The sequence below is a fragment of the Cricetulus griseus genome, chromosome 6 (assembly GCF_003668045.3).
Source record: "Cricetulus griseus strain 17A/GY chromosome 6, alternate assembly CriGri-PICRH-1.0, whole genome shotgun sequence".
Taxonomy (NCBI): domain Eukaryota; kingdom Metazoa; phylum Chordata; class Mammalia; order Rodentia; family Cricetidae; genus Cricetulus; species Cricetulus griseus.
In genome coordinates, this window is record NC_048599.1 from 87,222,984 (window position 1) to 87,238,521 (window position 15,538).

Sequence of the window (15,538 nt, forward strand, 5' to 3'; positions counted from 1 at the left end):
TTAGATGTCATGAATTGGAAAACTTAGACATCTTCACTACCATGTTACAATGTAAAAGATCCAGTGTCTACCATGACCTTGAAGGTTATGTGAAATTTTATGAATGATAGAAGCAAGTAAGTTAGTATGGACTTGGAAAAAACTCAGGCTCAAAACAGTAACTGCTGCTAATTAGACAGACATTTAAAGTTATTTTCATTAAATATTAGTGTGGTATTTTTGTGATTACATACTTTATTTTGAGAAAATCATTCTTTTTTATATTTCATAGTATAAAATAATTGCAATATTTCTGCTTTCTGTTTTCTCTCCCTAAGCCTTCCTAATACCCTTCCTTGCTGTTTGATAGAAACATATTTTTAAGAACCTATGTTAACTTTTTTAAAGAATTCTTAGGCTTTAATTTGGAATCATGTTGAAACTAGTCTTCATTTCTTATGGCAAAAAAATTGACATTTAAAACAATAAGCTGTAGTGAAAATACTAATTTTTACCATGCTCTGTAAATCAATACACAATTAAATAATAATCATGAATGTCCATCTTTCCAAAACTAGAACTGAAGTCTGAGAAGAAATAAACACATACTAAATAAATTACAGCTCAAGGACTGGAGATCATAATTGCATTTCTTAGGTCCTTCAAAAGGTGTTCCTTCCTCAGTCTGTTTCTTCAAGGGCGGATCTGCTGAATAAGATGAAGCAGGAATATGAATGAGACATTGCAAGGTACAACATGGCTACCATCTTGTGATATACATGATTCTCTTTTCTCCCTGTTTTATGTTTATTTTACACTAGGAATTACTTTTCTTCTTTTGTTTTCAGTCTTTCTTAGGTTAGGCTTGTTTTACTAGGCTACAACTTATGGGAGTGTGTGTGTGTGGGGGGGGCACGTGCGTCTGAGTCTGTTTTTGTGTGTGTGAGACTTTATGACTGCATAGTTTGCACATTTCTTTTTTTTTTACATCTCTAAAGTCCACTTATTTGCTTAAATTAAAAAGGTAAATATTATTCTTTCTTATAAATGTATATCAAATTAAATTGTCTAATAGATGTAATACTAACCTTAAGCTAAAAATTGGTTCATGGGTAATAGGCATAAATTTTATATCCTGGTTTCTATTTATAATTATTAAATTAATAGAGATTTTATTATGTATTCTAATTCACATTTCACACTATAGCAGGAACACCAAAAACACATTTTATTAATTTAGATTTTGCTAGAGTTCACTAGTGCTCAGGGTACTTTATGTTTGGTTAAACAGAAGTTGGTGATGCCATATATCCTTTGGGAAAAATCATAAAATAAATGCACAGAGGAGATAAGGTACTTGTTGATGTCCACACAGGTAGTGAGTGAACCTGGAAGGATAGCAGGCAACTGCAGTTCCAGAGTCCATGTTATCCACCACTGTACTCATTTTCCTAGGGTCTTTGTACACAATGACTGAGAAATTCAAGAGTTGTGATTTGATCACTGCACTCATCATATCCCTGTGACTACTGGATAACATTTTTTCAGGTAATATCTAATTTGAAAATTTTTATTTGATGATAACATATAAGAAAGAATACTAATTCAATAAGAAAAAAACTCAGTGAATCACTATGAGCAGTGTAGAGTCTTCGGAAAGAAAGTATTCAGATATCATGTAGTTCAATCTTTTTATTTCTAATTGTGCAAATAGGAATCTATTAATATTTACACATTGATAATGACTCAAGTCCATGACTTTTCACACTGAGGTTAAACTTTTTTCTTGATCATGCTGGTTTTTGGAATCTATAAACACTTTTCATTTTCCATATTCTCCTAAATGTAAATATTACAAAGAAGAAAATCTTAAGTGCAAAATACTATTTCCATTTATGTTAAAACCACATTCCTCTGTTAATTATTTATCTGTTCAATTTCTATTTTTATCAGTTTGTTTCATTGAAGATGTGCTTAAAGATAAAATAAATACCTGTTCTTTCTCTAATGTCTTTGCAGATCTTATTCTTCTGAGATTCCCATTGAAACACAATCCACGTATATTTAAATGGGACAGAGAAACAATGTCACAGAATTTATCCTTCTAGGTCTCACTCAGGATCCAACTGGACAAAAAGTATTGTTTGCCATGTTCTTAATCATCTACATTGTGACCATGGTGGGCAACCTGCTCATTGTGGGGACCGTGGTTGCCAGCCCCTCCTTGAACTCCCCAATGTACTTCTTCCTTGCCTTTCTGTCAATCATGGATGCTGTTTATTCTACTTCCACAACACTCAAGTTGGTTATGGACTTACTCTCTGAGAAAAAGACTATCTCATTCACAGCGTGCATGGGCCAACTCTTTACTGCACACTTAACTGGTGGTGCTGAGGTCTTCCTCCTGGTGGTGATGGCCTATGATCGCTATGTAGCCATCTGTAAGCCCCTTCACTATTTGACCATCATGAATCGGAAGATTTGCATCCTTCTGTTAGTGATAGCCTGGGTTGGCGGGTTTGCCCACTCTGTGGTTCAAGTTATTTTTGTGTCCAATCTCCCATTCTGTGGACCGAATGTCATTGACCACTTCATCTGTGACATGTACCCACTACTGACACTGGCATGCAGTGACACTTACTTCATTGGTCTCACTGTGGTTGCCAATGGTGGAGCCATCTGTATGATCATTTTTATTCTTCTCTTAATCTCTTATGCATTCATTCTAAACTCTCTTAAAAGCTATAGTCAGGAAGGGAGAAGAAAAGCCCTGTCCACATGTGGCTCCCATATCACTGTGGTTGTACTGTTTTTTGTTCCCTGCATTTTCATTTATGTTAGACCAGTGTCTAACTTTCCCATTGATAAATCAATAAGTGTGGTATTTACAGCTTTTACTCCCATGTTGAATCCTTTAATATATACCATGAGAAATTCAGAGATGAAAAATGCTATGCAAAAACTCTGGTGTAAAAAATTAACTACATATAGAATAAGAGTGCATTCCCTACACTGAGCACTTCTGTTACAAATCTTAATAAACAGACAGTAGACTTTAACAAATGATTCTGGTGTCCACTTATTCCCTATTTTATTCATATCTATATTTTTTCTAGCACTTTAAATATAACAAATTATTTTTTATTTTAAAATGACTCAGAAAACTTGGAAGAGTATAAAAATGGTTGTACTCATGTAAGTGAAGATATAAAATTATTCTGTGTTTGAAAATATTTTAATTGCCTTCAATTTATATCAAAATTAAACTCACAAGAAATTTTGCTCTCTGATTTAAGTTTGAAAAACAACATCCATAGGAATGATGCCAACAAGCAGGACAAAGTGGATGGGGAATAGCCCATGAGACTTCAATCCTACACAAAGAACTACAGGCAACTGAGTAAACGTAACCATTGGAGAATTGGTGAGCCCCAGGAAAGTTTGCCTCAATCAGTTGTCTAGGGCCAGAAGGACAGCCCTGGAAACATACATACAAGTAATGTTATGTGGACTGGGCAGGCTGTATTTAGGGATATAGATTTATTAACATGATGATGTTTTATAAATATATTTTTTCAAAATATAATACAATTTATATTTATAATTTAATGAAAAAAGAGGACATCTTTGTAGGCATATGGGGAGGAGCATATGGGAGAATAATATGAAAGTAATAAACTAAAATTCACATTAAGTTTCCTAAGTAGACAGAAAGCAGAAGGATTTGGCAGAGAGAAAATAATATGGTCAAAACATATAGTATGAAAAATTATTTTTTCAAATCAATTTAAAGAATAATTTTGGAAGTGATCAGGCATGTTTAGGGTGCTGGAAAGAATAATGTGGTGATATATTATTTACTATTTATTAAAACTTGTCTGAGGGTACAGATAGCAAAGATAACCACATGCCACAGAGCCAGTAAGGGGGTATAGACACCTTTAATCCCAGCACCCAGGAGATGGTGGCAGGTGAATCTCTGTGAGGTCCAGGCCAGCCTGGTCTCTGTGAGTTCCAGGACAACCTCCAAGACAATACCGAGAAACCCTGTCTTGAAAAACCAAAAAGTAAAACAAAACAAAGATAAGTCTAGCAGCCATATTAATAAACCATAGAGTGGTGGCATATACTTTTAATCTCAGGGTTCAGCAGACAGGCTGATAGATCTCTGTTAGTTCAAGGCCACACTGACTTACAAGAAATTCCTCCTGTCTTAAAGAGCAACAGCTCAAATAGGGGTGATCTCAGTCCTTGGGATCATATGCCTTAAATCTCAGAATTAGAGAGTTATAAAAAGAGAATTAGCTCTAGCCATTTGGAGGAGGGGCAGCAGTTACGGATGGCATTCTGTGGCTTCATGGAGACAGGATTGCCATTTCAGTCTGAGGTAGAGATAAGATCTTGTGACTTGACTCTTTTGCTTCTCTAATCTTCATCTTGAATCCCAGCATCTATCTGTCTCTGGGTTTGTATTAATTAGTGTTACAGAATGCCTAAATCAAAGTGTTCAGCCTTGAACATGTACTTTTGAGCAACACTAATTTTACTTGGTAGGTATCTATATTTATATATCCCTAAAAATTAAAATAGATATCATGAATTAGGGATGAGGTATGGAAGGAGTTTGAGAAAGGAGAGAAGTGTGGGAATGAGAAGATATAGTCTCCACTCATGACTTTTTCAAAATATAATACAATTTTTAAAAGGATAATTTAAAAATGAATGTTTATGCTATTTGATTTATCAAATATATGCATCAGTCATGTGAATATTGTTCCATTTTTGTGGTCTCCATGTCCGCATTTTCAGATCAGAACTTTTAAATAGCACACATAACATTGTATTTCACGATACACATGAGAAGTATCACTCGTCTTTGTGTTGGACTCAAGGCTAATAATATGTGTGAGGCTTAGGCAAAATAGAAGTACTGGAAGCCTTTAGGCACTGTTCATCTGTTGAAAATAGTTACTTTTCTTAGTAACTATTCAGTTAACACTGGGCTGAGTTAAGTACAATTCCTCCAGACATAGAGTCAAGACTTGATCAAACACAAAACAAAACACAACAACAAAAAATTCTGTTCATTTAAGGTAGTCCTCAATCACATTATAGGGGAAGGGAATTTAAGGTAGCCTCTCAACTATTGCTTAGATTCTTAGTTGGCATCATCTTTCTGGATTACTGGGAATTTCCCTAGTGCCAGGTTTCTTGTTAAGCCCCAAATGGCTCACTCTATCAAAGTGTCTTTCCTTGCTGTCTTTCTCTGTTCTTCCCCCAACTCTATCTACCTTCCTGATCCCTTATGTTCTCCCCCCCCCCCGCCCCACCCCAGATCTTCATCCAGTAGCTGGTAGAAATAGAAGCAGAGATTCACAGATAAGCACTGTGAATTCCAAACATCTGGAATCTAGTTGTAGAGAGAGAGAAGTGATGAGCAAAGGGGTCAAGACCATCCTGGTGAAACCCACAGGAACAGTTGACCTGAGCAAGTGGGAATTCACAGACACCAGACTGACAGCTAGGGAACCTGCATAAGACCAAACTAGGCATCCTGAACATGGATGTTAGTTGAGGGCCTTAGACAGTCTATGGGGACTGCTGGCAGTGGAAACAGTATTTATCCCTAGTGAATGAATGGGCTTTTGGAGCCCATTACCCACAGAAGGACACTCTCTTTGCCTAGATACAGGGGGAAGGACCTTGGCGGTCGTGTCCCAAATGATGAGACAAACTTCCAGTGATCCCCCAATGGGAGACCTTACCCTCTCTGAGGAAAAGATGGGAGGTGGGGTGGGAAGATTGTGGGGAGAGTGGGAGGATGGAGGGATAGGAAACTGGGATTGGTATGTAAAATAAGATTATTTTTAATTTAAATAACACATTAATAAAAATAAAAGTAAATTTTTTTTAAAGGTCAAATAACCTATGTTCAAATAAATTTAAAGAACTGTGATTGCTTGTCTTTTTAAGAATTAAAATGGAAATCATAACAGATTTACAATTCTAATCTGTGGCTCAGAAATCCTTTGTTTTTCATTGATTTTGTGGGGGCATGGGTTGAAAAACATGCTTCAAGGGTAATGAGAGCATATGGAGGGACTGGAATGTGAGCAAGACTGAGGCACATGATGTGAATTTCCAAAAGAATCAGTAAATAATTATGTTTTTATAATAATTTTAAAAAGGAAGCTAATTGTAAATTAATAAATGGAATCTAACACATCATGAAGCCCTTAAAACAAGGAATTACATAGTTCAGATGGCCTTTGCTCCTTCTGATTCTTTGTCAAGTTCCTCACAGCGACTTTTTTTTCTCATTTTTACTTTTTTAATTCTTTAATTACTACTCATATTTATATGTCCATCCCCCCATTCCCTTGCCCTCCCATCATCCTATGTTTCCCACCAGCCCCCCTAACCCACCCCCCAACTCCTCCCCAGGGATAGTGAGGCCCTACACGGGGGACCTTCAAAGTCTGTCATATCATTTGGGGGAGGGCCTAGGCCCTCCTTGCTGTACCTGGGCTGCAATAGCATCCCTCCATAGGAAATGGGTTCCCAAAGTCCATTTGTGCTCTCGGGATAAAGACTGGGTCCACTGAGTTCGAGACCACCTGGTCTACAAGAGCTAGTTCTAGTTCTAGGACAGCCTCTAAAGCCACAGAGAAATCTTGTCTTGGAAAACCAATAATAATAATAATAATAATAATAATAATAATAATAATAATAATAATAAAATATAAACATATTTGAACTTTAAAAGTGCCTTGGGTATGTCTTATTTTTGGCGACACAGTGACTTCTTATGGTCAGGCTTAGAAGGTCAGCTTGGTACTAACAAGATGCTTTAGAATAGCCCTGAAGTGAGAAGAAAGTAATGTACAGCGCTCCCATTGGAAGAATTGGCAAACGGAATGCATTTGAGCAACTACATCTTTTGTCTCTTGATGGAAATCTGAGGGACAGTGTTCTAGAACTGAGCTCTGCAGACACAAAGGCAAGACCAACTCCCCAGAAGAGAACTGGTGTTCTCACCTGCTAGAAGAGGGAGCTGCTTCCTCTGGTGTCCACCCTGAAAGGGCTCCACAGAATGGTTTTGCATTATCAACAGGTGTCAGGTGCAGAATTCAGCCAAAGTGAAGGAGACAGAGTAAAGGCAAATGCATGGTCCCATATGTGTCCATATTTAAGATATCGATACTCGGTTCACAATAGACTCTTTTGTTTACATGAATTTTTATTTTTACAAAGTAAGAAAAATGTCTGTTTCACAAAGGAAGGAAGACTTTACTGGTGTACTTGGTCAGAGGAAGGGGAATGCTTCCTCAACAAGGATGGAATGAGATTCTCTGAGATATATTGAAATACAATTTAAGCCTGAGAAAGCACATAGTCTCACTTGGGGGTGGGATCCAAATTAGACAAATGAAGCAAGAAAGAAAATTAAGTAATTCCAATGTATAGACTTTTTCATAATTCATATAATAAAATATAGGTTAAATGCTCAAATTTTACTGAGCTATATACAAAATCTCATAGCCCTTACATCCTGTGTCCTGATCAAACCAAGAATGGATACAAGTACCTAAACAAGGTTATAAAAAAACGAGACCGGGCAGAATCTATCTTCTAGTTTTATGATTTTCAACTTTAAATGTTTCATGTATATTTCACTATTTACTCAATTGACTGACAACATTGATTAGTGTTTATCTTAGAAGAAATACATATAACCTTTGGGATTGTTGGTTTTATTTCATTTGTTTGTTAGTTACAAAAAGACAATTTGAAATGAAGCTAGTTTATATGGGCATTTATGATATCAAAAATCCAGTGTCTCCCTACCCACACTATAACTTTTGACAGAAGCTGATGGAGAGCAGAGGTAAAAGAATCAGAGTAGAAGCTTTTCAGGCACTGTTCATGTATTGAAAAATAATTATTTTTTCTGTATTTCTTTGTTGTTCAATTCATAATTTAATTCATAGTATACTAAAATGAAATGAAACATCGACACCATGAATGTCCTTATAACTTCCTCTGATACAGATTTAGATCTTAATTACAGCCTACAGTCTAACAGTACAGATCTTATACTACCTGTATTTTGAGGAGCTAGAGTTCCAGCTGCAGAAATATGAAGTTTTGTGTTCTCTAACTTTGTGCACAGAGCTCCTGGGTTGGAGTGAGTGTCACAGAGGAATGCCATGCTGTGCTTGGGTGTTGGAGAGAATGGGCATGCTCTCTCCTTCTAAATCTTCTAATTATTATTGCCTTCCTAAATATTTGATGATTTAAACCTCATGTTTTATCAATCATTCCACATCAGAATTTTTCTTTTCATATTATATGTTCTTTGTGTTAGTAAGAAATCATATCCTATCACTTGGCTGAGTCTCTATCCTGTAGGGACTTGGAACCTCTTTGGAAGAGATTGCTGAATTTGAATTTGTTCCAAATATTCTAATAAATAGCTTTATTATGACCTGCAAGTTTCTTAATTTAAATAAGTGATGATGTAAAAACCATAGGCTGTATCTGCACATATAAATGGAGGAATTGTTCTCCAGGTAGAATGGCCCAAGGGCATTGTGATTACTCCAGTCCATCCAAGTTAGAAGCTGCCTTAATTGGACTCAAGTCCTCAGACTAACATGCTCTATTGTTATATCTGTGACTTCTCCCAGAAATTTGTGTAAGAGATGTACAAGTAGGTTTTTAATTGGGAAGGAAACTTAATATTTCCTAGGAAGATGATACTTGAGAAGAAATTAGAATTCTGCTTATGCTAGTGGAAGCTTTTCCTTTATCTTCTTATTTAAGACATTAAATTGAAACCTGGCTTGGTAAACAGAGGGCCTAAAATGTAAGCAGTTAAGAGTAAACATGTCAGTTGTGAGTCCTCATAGCCGAGTCATATTTGACTGTTTCACAGGAAATGATTTAGGGAAAAATTGTGTTTTATTTTAGTCTTGCTAAATTTTGTGTTGGTATATTTGATCTAACAAATAGTGGTCCAGGTAAGATTGATTCCCACCAATAGAGTGAGTTTTACACAGCAAATATATCTATTTCTCTATGAAGCTATGATTCCTCTCAGGTAAGAATTTTTATCTAGGTCTATACAGTATATGTTGATTTAAGTGATTTTACATTATAAGCATTCACCTTGCACTCTTCTACCTCTCTGGAAGAATGACAATGGGAAGCGGGTGTAAAAATATTGAACCAGCCATCTATTGTTATTACTTCTAGAACTAGACATAAATTATTTATGTATTTTCTTATTATACATAACTACAGGTGAGATTGAACTACCTGAGTAGAAGAATTATAGCTTATATTGACCCAGGACAAGACTCAATATGTACTTTTTCAAAACAACTAAGAATGAATGTTAGATGCAAATTGCTGTGATATCTTGAAATAAAACTAACATTTAAAGACCATATATTGTTACATGGGGCAACAGAATTGAATAACAAATCTGCCAAAACACAAATAATATTCAGAAAATATCAGTGTCTGTTTTTGCATTATATTTGACTGGTATTTATTTTATGTATTTGCAATACAATATGTGTATCAAACAAAGAGTTTAGTACATAATATTTTTCTTTATGAGATTTTGTATTTTGCACAATATATTCCATATAATTTGTTTTAGATATGTGAATTGGAAAAACTGGACATCTTCACAACCATGCTACAATGTAAATGCCCAATGTCTACCCTGACTTTGAAGGTTATGTGCAGGTTTATTAATGACATGAGCAAGCAAGTTAGTATGGATTCAGAAACAAACTCAGACTCAAAACATTATCTAACTGCTGCTTATTAGACAGATACATAAAATTATTATCATAACATACTAGTGTGGCCAGGTGGTGGTGGCACAATGCCTTTTATCCCAGCACTCAGGAGGCAGAGGCAGACAGATATCTGTGAGTTCAAGATCAGCTTGGTCTACAAGAGCTAGTTCCAGGATAGGCTCCAAAGCCACAGAGAAACTGTCTTGAACTACACAACTCCCGACCCCCCATCCCCTACACCCCCCCCAAAAAAAAAACTAGTGTGGTATTTTTGTGACTATATAGTTTATTTTGAGAAAACAATCTTCTTTTATATTTCATAGTATAATATAATTGCAACATTTCTGCCTTTGTTTTCTCCCCCTAAAGATTCCCAAAACCCCACCTTTCTCTTTGAGAGATACATATTCTTAAGAACCTGTGTTAATTTTTTAAAGAAATATTAAGGCTTTAATTTGGAATCATGTTGAAACTAGTCTTCATTTCTTGTGGCAAAAATATTTGACATTTGAAACAAAAAGTTGTAGTTCAAATACTAATTTTTACTATGCCATGTAAATAACTACACAATTAAATAATAAACATGAATGTTCATCTTTCCAAAACTAGAACTAAAGTCTGAGAAGAAATAAACACATACAAAATAAATTATAGCTCAAGGAGGACTGGAGATCATAATTGCACTTCTTAGGCCCTGCAAAAGGAGTGCCTTCCTCAGTCTGTTTCTTCAAGGGTGGATTTGCTGAATGAGATGAAGCAGGAATATGAATGAGACATGTACAAGGTACAACATGGCTACCATCTTGTGAAATACCAGATTCTCTTTGCCCTCTGTTTTATGTTTATCTTACTTTAGGAATTACTTTTCTTATTTTGTTTACAGTTTTAGTGATAAATTATTTGTGGTTAACTAAAGCTTGCCTGAGGATTCTGATAAGAAAATGACCAGAAGCTAGAGAATCCAGTCACACACCTTTAATCCTAGGACTAAGGATTAAGAGATAGACTGATCTCTGTGTGTCCAATGTCACCCAAATGTACACAAGAGTGAATCTATCTAAAACAGAATTATATATAGCTCATACCTTTAATCCCAGCCTTAGAGGGTAGAAAAAACAGGAGCACAGATTCAGTAGGTGGTATTCATTCTCTACCCACACTGAAAGTAGGAGGCATTCATTCTCCACTCACACTGAAGACAGACAGCAGTCTGAGGCTTGGTGAAGAGCTCCTGGATCAGCCCTTTCAGCCTGAGCTAGAGGTGAGAGCTAGTGACTGACTGCTTTGCTTTCCTAATCTTCAGGTTGAACCCAAATGTCTGTCTCTAGGTCTTTTATTTATTTATTTATTTATTTATTTATTTATTTATTTATTTATAGTGTTACATGAAGTCTTTGTTGTCACTCTAGGCTTCAATTTCTGTGTGTGTGTGTGTGTGTGTGTGTGTGTGTGTCTGTGTGTCTGTGTGTCTGTGTGTCTGTGTGTGACTCTATGTTTTTTTTGTGTATATATAATGTGCATGTCTCTTTTTCCACATCCCTGTCCTAGTAAGTGTGTGTGAAGTCTACTTACTTGCTTCCATTTTAAACAGGTAAATATTATGCTTACTCATAAATGTATTTAAAGCAAAACAAATATATCTCATACATGTAAAACTAATTTTAATCTAAAAATTAGATCATGGATAGTAGGCATAGTATTTTATATCCTGGTTTATTGTATAAATATGAAGTTAATAGAGATTATATTATATATTCAAGTTTTGCAATAAAACTATCAAGAACATCATGGTCACATTTTTTATTTTTTTAATTTTAATTAGAAAGAGGATTATTTTACATGTCAATCCCAGGTTCCTCTCCCTCCCCTTCTCCCCTGCCCCCACCAACTAACACCCTACCTATCCCATACCCTTTCTGCTCCCCAGGGAAGGTGAGACCTTTCATAGGGGGTTTTCAAAGTCTTTCATATCCTTTGGGATAGGGCCTAGGCCAACCACCTTGTGGATCCTCCATGTGGGATGGCCTCCCAAAGTCCATTCCTATGCAAGGGATAAGTATTGATATATTTACAAGGGGCCCCATAGATTTCCTAGGTCTCCTCACTGACACCCACATTCAAGTGGTCTGGATCAGTTCCATGCTGGTTTCCCAGCTATCAGTCTGGGGACCAAGAGATCTTGCTTGTTCAGGTCAGCTGTTGCTGTGGGTTTCACCAGCCTGGTATGGACCCCTATGCTCATTAGTCCTCCTTCTCTGCAACTGGATTTCAGTTCAGTTCAATGTGGGTGTCTGCTTCTACTTTCACCAGCTGCTGGATGAAGGCTATATGATGGTATATGAATTACTAATCAATCTCATTATCAGGAGAGGTCATTTAATGTAGCCTCTCCTCTGTTGCTTAGATTGTTAGTTGGTGTCATCTTTGTAGCTCTCCAGACATTTCCCTAGTGCCCGATTTTTCTTTAAACCTATAATGTCTCCCTCTATTATAGTATCTCTTATCTTTATTCTTATATTCTGGAACTACCATGATTTTAGGGAACTAAGCCTGCAAAGCTGAGGGTAAAATGAGATTCGCTGCTGAGGAGCTGTAGAGCTGAGCCCCCTTTGGTTAGAGACAGAGAAGAGGACCACAAACTGGAATAAGAGATGGCTGCTTTGTTGTTTGTTTCCTCACACGTTGAACAGTTGAACAGTTGAATAGTTCATTGTGCTGTGCTTAATGACATTAGTGCCAGAGTGAATGGAGAAGTGTCTGTGGTATTTCCAGAAAATATGAATAATTTAAAAATTACACAATAATTTGAGAAACCTCTCAGCCAATTTTGTTGTCATATTTACACTATAAAACATAGTAAGTATTGTAGCTAAGAGAAAGAAAATGGTAAAGATAACTGCTTAGCATTGAAGAGGTTAGTTTTATTCATTCATAGGTTGATTGCTGGAAGAAACCGAACACTATAGTTTTCTACATTGGTTGTTATATATGTAACAGTCTATTGATATACATAGGGAAACCACTAATAACTTAAGTGAAATTATCACATGTCCCCAGACTTTTAAGTAAGTCAGGCATATTCTGAGGATAGATTGGCCTCTTGAGAGGGCAAGATATGTATGTAAATGCCTGCTCAAGGGGTTTGGATGACTTCTACACTTCCTGAAAAAATCTAACTCCATTACCTGCCTACACATACCTGATCATCAGAATGAAGGCAGAGTGTGAAGCTAAGGAATACTAGGGCCTACAAAAATTAGTGTGTCTAGCTGTCTTAGCTGTTTTCAAATGCTTCAAAGAGACACCATGACCAAAGCAACTTATAGAAGGGTTTACTGGTGCTATGTGTCAGAGGGTGAGTCCTCGATTGTAGTTGTTTCTTTGTTTTATCATTTTTTATTTGAATTAGAAACAAGATTGATTTATATGACAATCCCAGTTCCCTTCTCCCTCCCTTCCTCCCCTACCAGCCCCCCAACTAAAACCCTACCTAGCCCAGCTAGTTCAGGTAACAGAACTCATGGTCACATTTTATTAATTTAGATTTTGCTAGAGTTCACCAGTGCTCAGGTTACTTTATGTTTGCTTTAACAGAAGTTGGTGGTGTCATATCTTCCATGGGAAAATCATGAAACAGATGCACAGAGAAGTTAGTGTATTTGCTGATGTCCACACTGGTAGTGAATGAACTTGGAAGTATAGCAGGCACACTGTATTTCCAGAGTCCATGTTATTCACTGCTATACTCTTTTTTCCTGGGATCTTTGTACACAATGCCTGGGTAACTCAGAGTTGTTATTTGGTTACTGCATTCATCACATCCCCATGATCACTAGATAGCATGTTTCAAGTAACATCAATTAATTTGGAAATTTTTATTTGATGATGAGATATAAGAATGTAAACAAAGTCAATGAGAGAAAAACTCAGGGCATCACTATCAGCTGTGTAGACTCTTTAGAAAGGATTCAGATGTCAAGTATTTCAAAATTTTATTTCGAATTGGGCCAATAGAAACATATTAATATTTACACATTGATAATGACTCAAGCCCATGACTTGTCACAATGACCTTAAACTTTTCCCTTGGTTATCCTGGTTTTGGAATATATATATATATATATATATATATATATATATATATATATGTTTTATTTTCCATATTCTTCTAATGTAAATATTACAAAGAAGAAAATCTTACATGTAAATACTATTTCCTATATGTTAAAACTACATTCCTCTATTTGCTATTTATCTCTTAATTTTCTAGTATCAGTTTCAGTTTCAATTAAGATGCACTTAAGAACAGAATAAATTCACATTCTTTCTATAGTATCATTGCAGATCCTGTTCTCCGGAGTTTCCCACTGAGACACAATCCACATATATTTAAATGGGACAGAGAAATAATGTCACAGAATTTATCCTTTTGGGCCTCACTCAGGATCCAACTGGACAAAAAGTATTGTTTGCCATGTTCTTAGTCATCTACATTGTGACCATGGTGGGCAACCTGCTCATTGTGGGGACTGTGGTTGCCAGCCCCTCCTTGAACTCCCCAATGTACTTCTTCCTTGCTTATCTGTCAATCATGGATGCTGTTTATTCTACTTCCACAACACCCAAATTGATTATGGACTTACTGTCTGACAAAAAGACTATCTCATACACAGCATGCATGGGCCAACTCTTTACTGAACACTTGTTTGGTGGTGCTGAGGTCTTCCTCCTGGTGGTGATGGCCTATGATCGCTATGTAGCCATCTGTAAGCCCCTTCACTATTTGACCATCATGAATTGGAAGATTTGCATCCTTCTGTTAGTGATAGCCTGGGTTGGCGGGTTTGCCCACTCTGTGGTTCAAGTTATTTTTGTGTCCAATCTCCCATTCTGTGGACCGAATGTCATTGACCACTTCATCTGTGACATGTACCCACTACTGACACTAGCATGCAGTGACACTTACTTCATTGGTCTCACTGTGGTTGCCAATGGTGGAGCCATCTGTATGATCATTTTTATTCTTCTCCTCATCTCCTATGCATTCATTCTAAACTCTCTTAAAAGTTATAGTCAGGAAGGGAGAAGAAAAGCCCTGTCCACATGTGGCTCCCACATCACTGTGGTTGTACTGTTTTTTGTTCCCTGCATTTTCATTTATGTTAGACCAGTGTCTAACTTTCCCATCGATAAATCGATAAGTGTGGTGTTTACAGTTATTACTCCCATGTTGAATCCTTTAATATATACCCTAAGAAATTCAGAGATGAAAAATGCTATGCAAAAACTCTGGTGTAAAAAATTAACTTCAGGTAGTACAAGAGTGCATTCACCACATTGAGCACTTCTGTTACAAATCTTAAGTAATAAACAGACAGTAGACTTTAATAAATATTTTCTGGCTCTCTCATTCACTACTTGGTTCATACCTATATTGTTGTCTATCATTTTAAAAATAACATATTTTTAAATTTTAGAATGACTCATAGAAAATTCTGGAAGATTATAAAAATAACTATATAAGTAAAGATATAAAAAACTATGAGATTGAAAATATTTTAATTGCATTCACTTTGTAACAAAATTTATCACAAGAAGATATGCTTTCTATTTTAAGTTTGAAAAACAAGTATCAACAAGAATGATACCAGTGAATAATATGCCAAGCTTGGTGAGGAAACGCCTGTGAGTCCTCAATCTTACATAAATTTCTACAGGCAAGTAAGTAAAGCTAAAAGCTGGAG

General features: G+C 36.1%; 2 protein-coding genes across 2 annotated transcripts; both read left to right on the forward strand.

Moving 5' to 3' along the window:
• The first annotated feature begins 2,047 nt into the window (after nucleotides 1-2,047).
• Nucleotides 2,048-2,995, forward strand: LOC100769209 (olfactory receptor 4A16-like). Its single transcript, XM_027421077.1, has one exon. It carries the CDS (start codon nucleotides 2,048-2,050, stop codon nucleotides 2,993-2,995), a length of 948 nt encoding a protein of 315 aa, XP_027276878.1.
• Nucleotides 2,996-14,187: 11,192 nt separating this feature from the next.
• On the forward strand, nucleotides 14,188-15,135 carry LOC100759341 (olfactory receptor 4A16). The gene has a single exon (XM_027421078.1). The coding sequence runs from the start codon at nucleotides 14,188-14,190 to the stop codon at nucleotides 15,133-15,135; it is 948 nt and encodes a 315-aa protein (XP_027276879.1).
• The last annotated feature ends 403 nt before the right edge of the window (nucleotides 15,136-15,538 follow it).

Coding starts and splice junctions, on each gene's coding strand:
- LOC100769209 (XM_027421077.1), top strand. CDS start 2,048: ATGGGACAGAGAAACAATGTCACAGAATTTATCCTTCTAGGTCTCACT.
- LOC100759341 (XM_027421078.1), top strand. CDS start 14,188: ATGGGACAGAGAAATAATGTCACAGAATTTATCCTTTTGGGCCTCACT.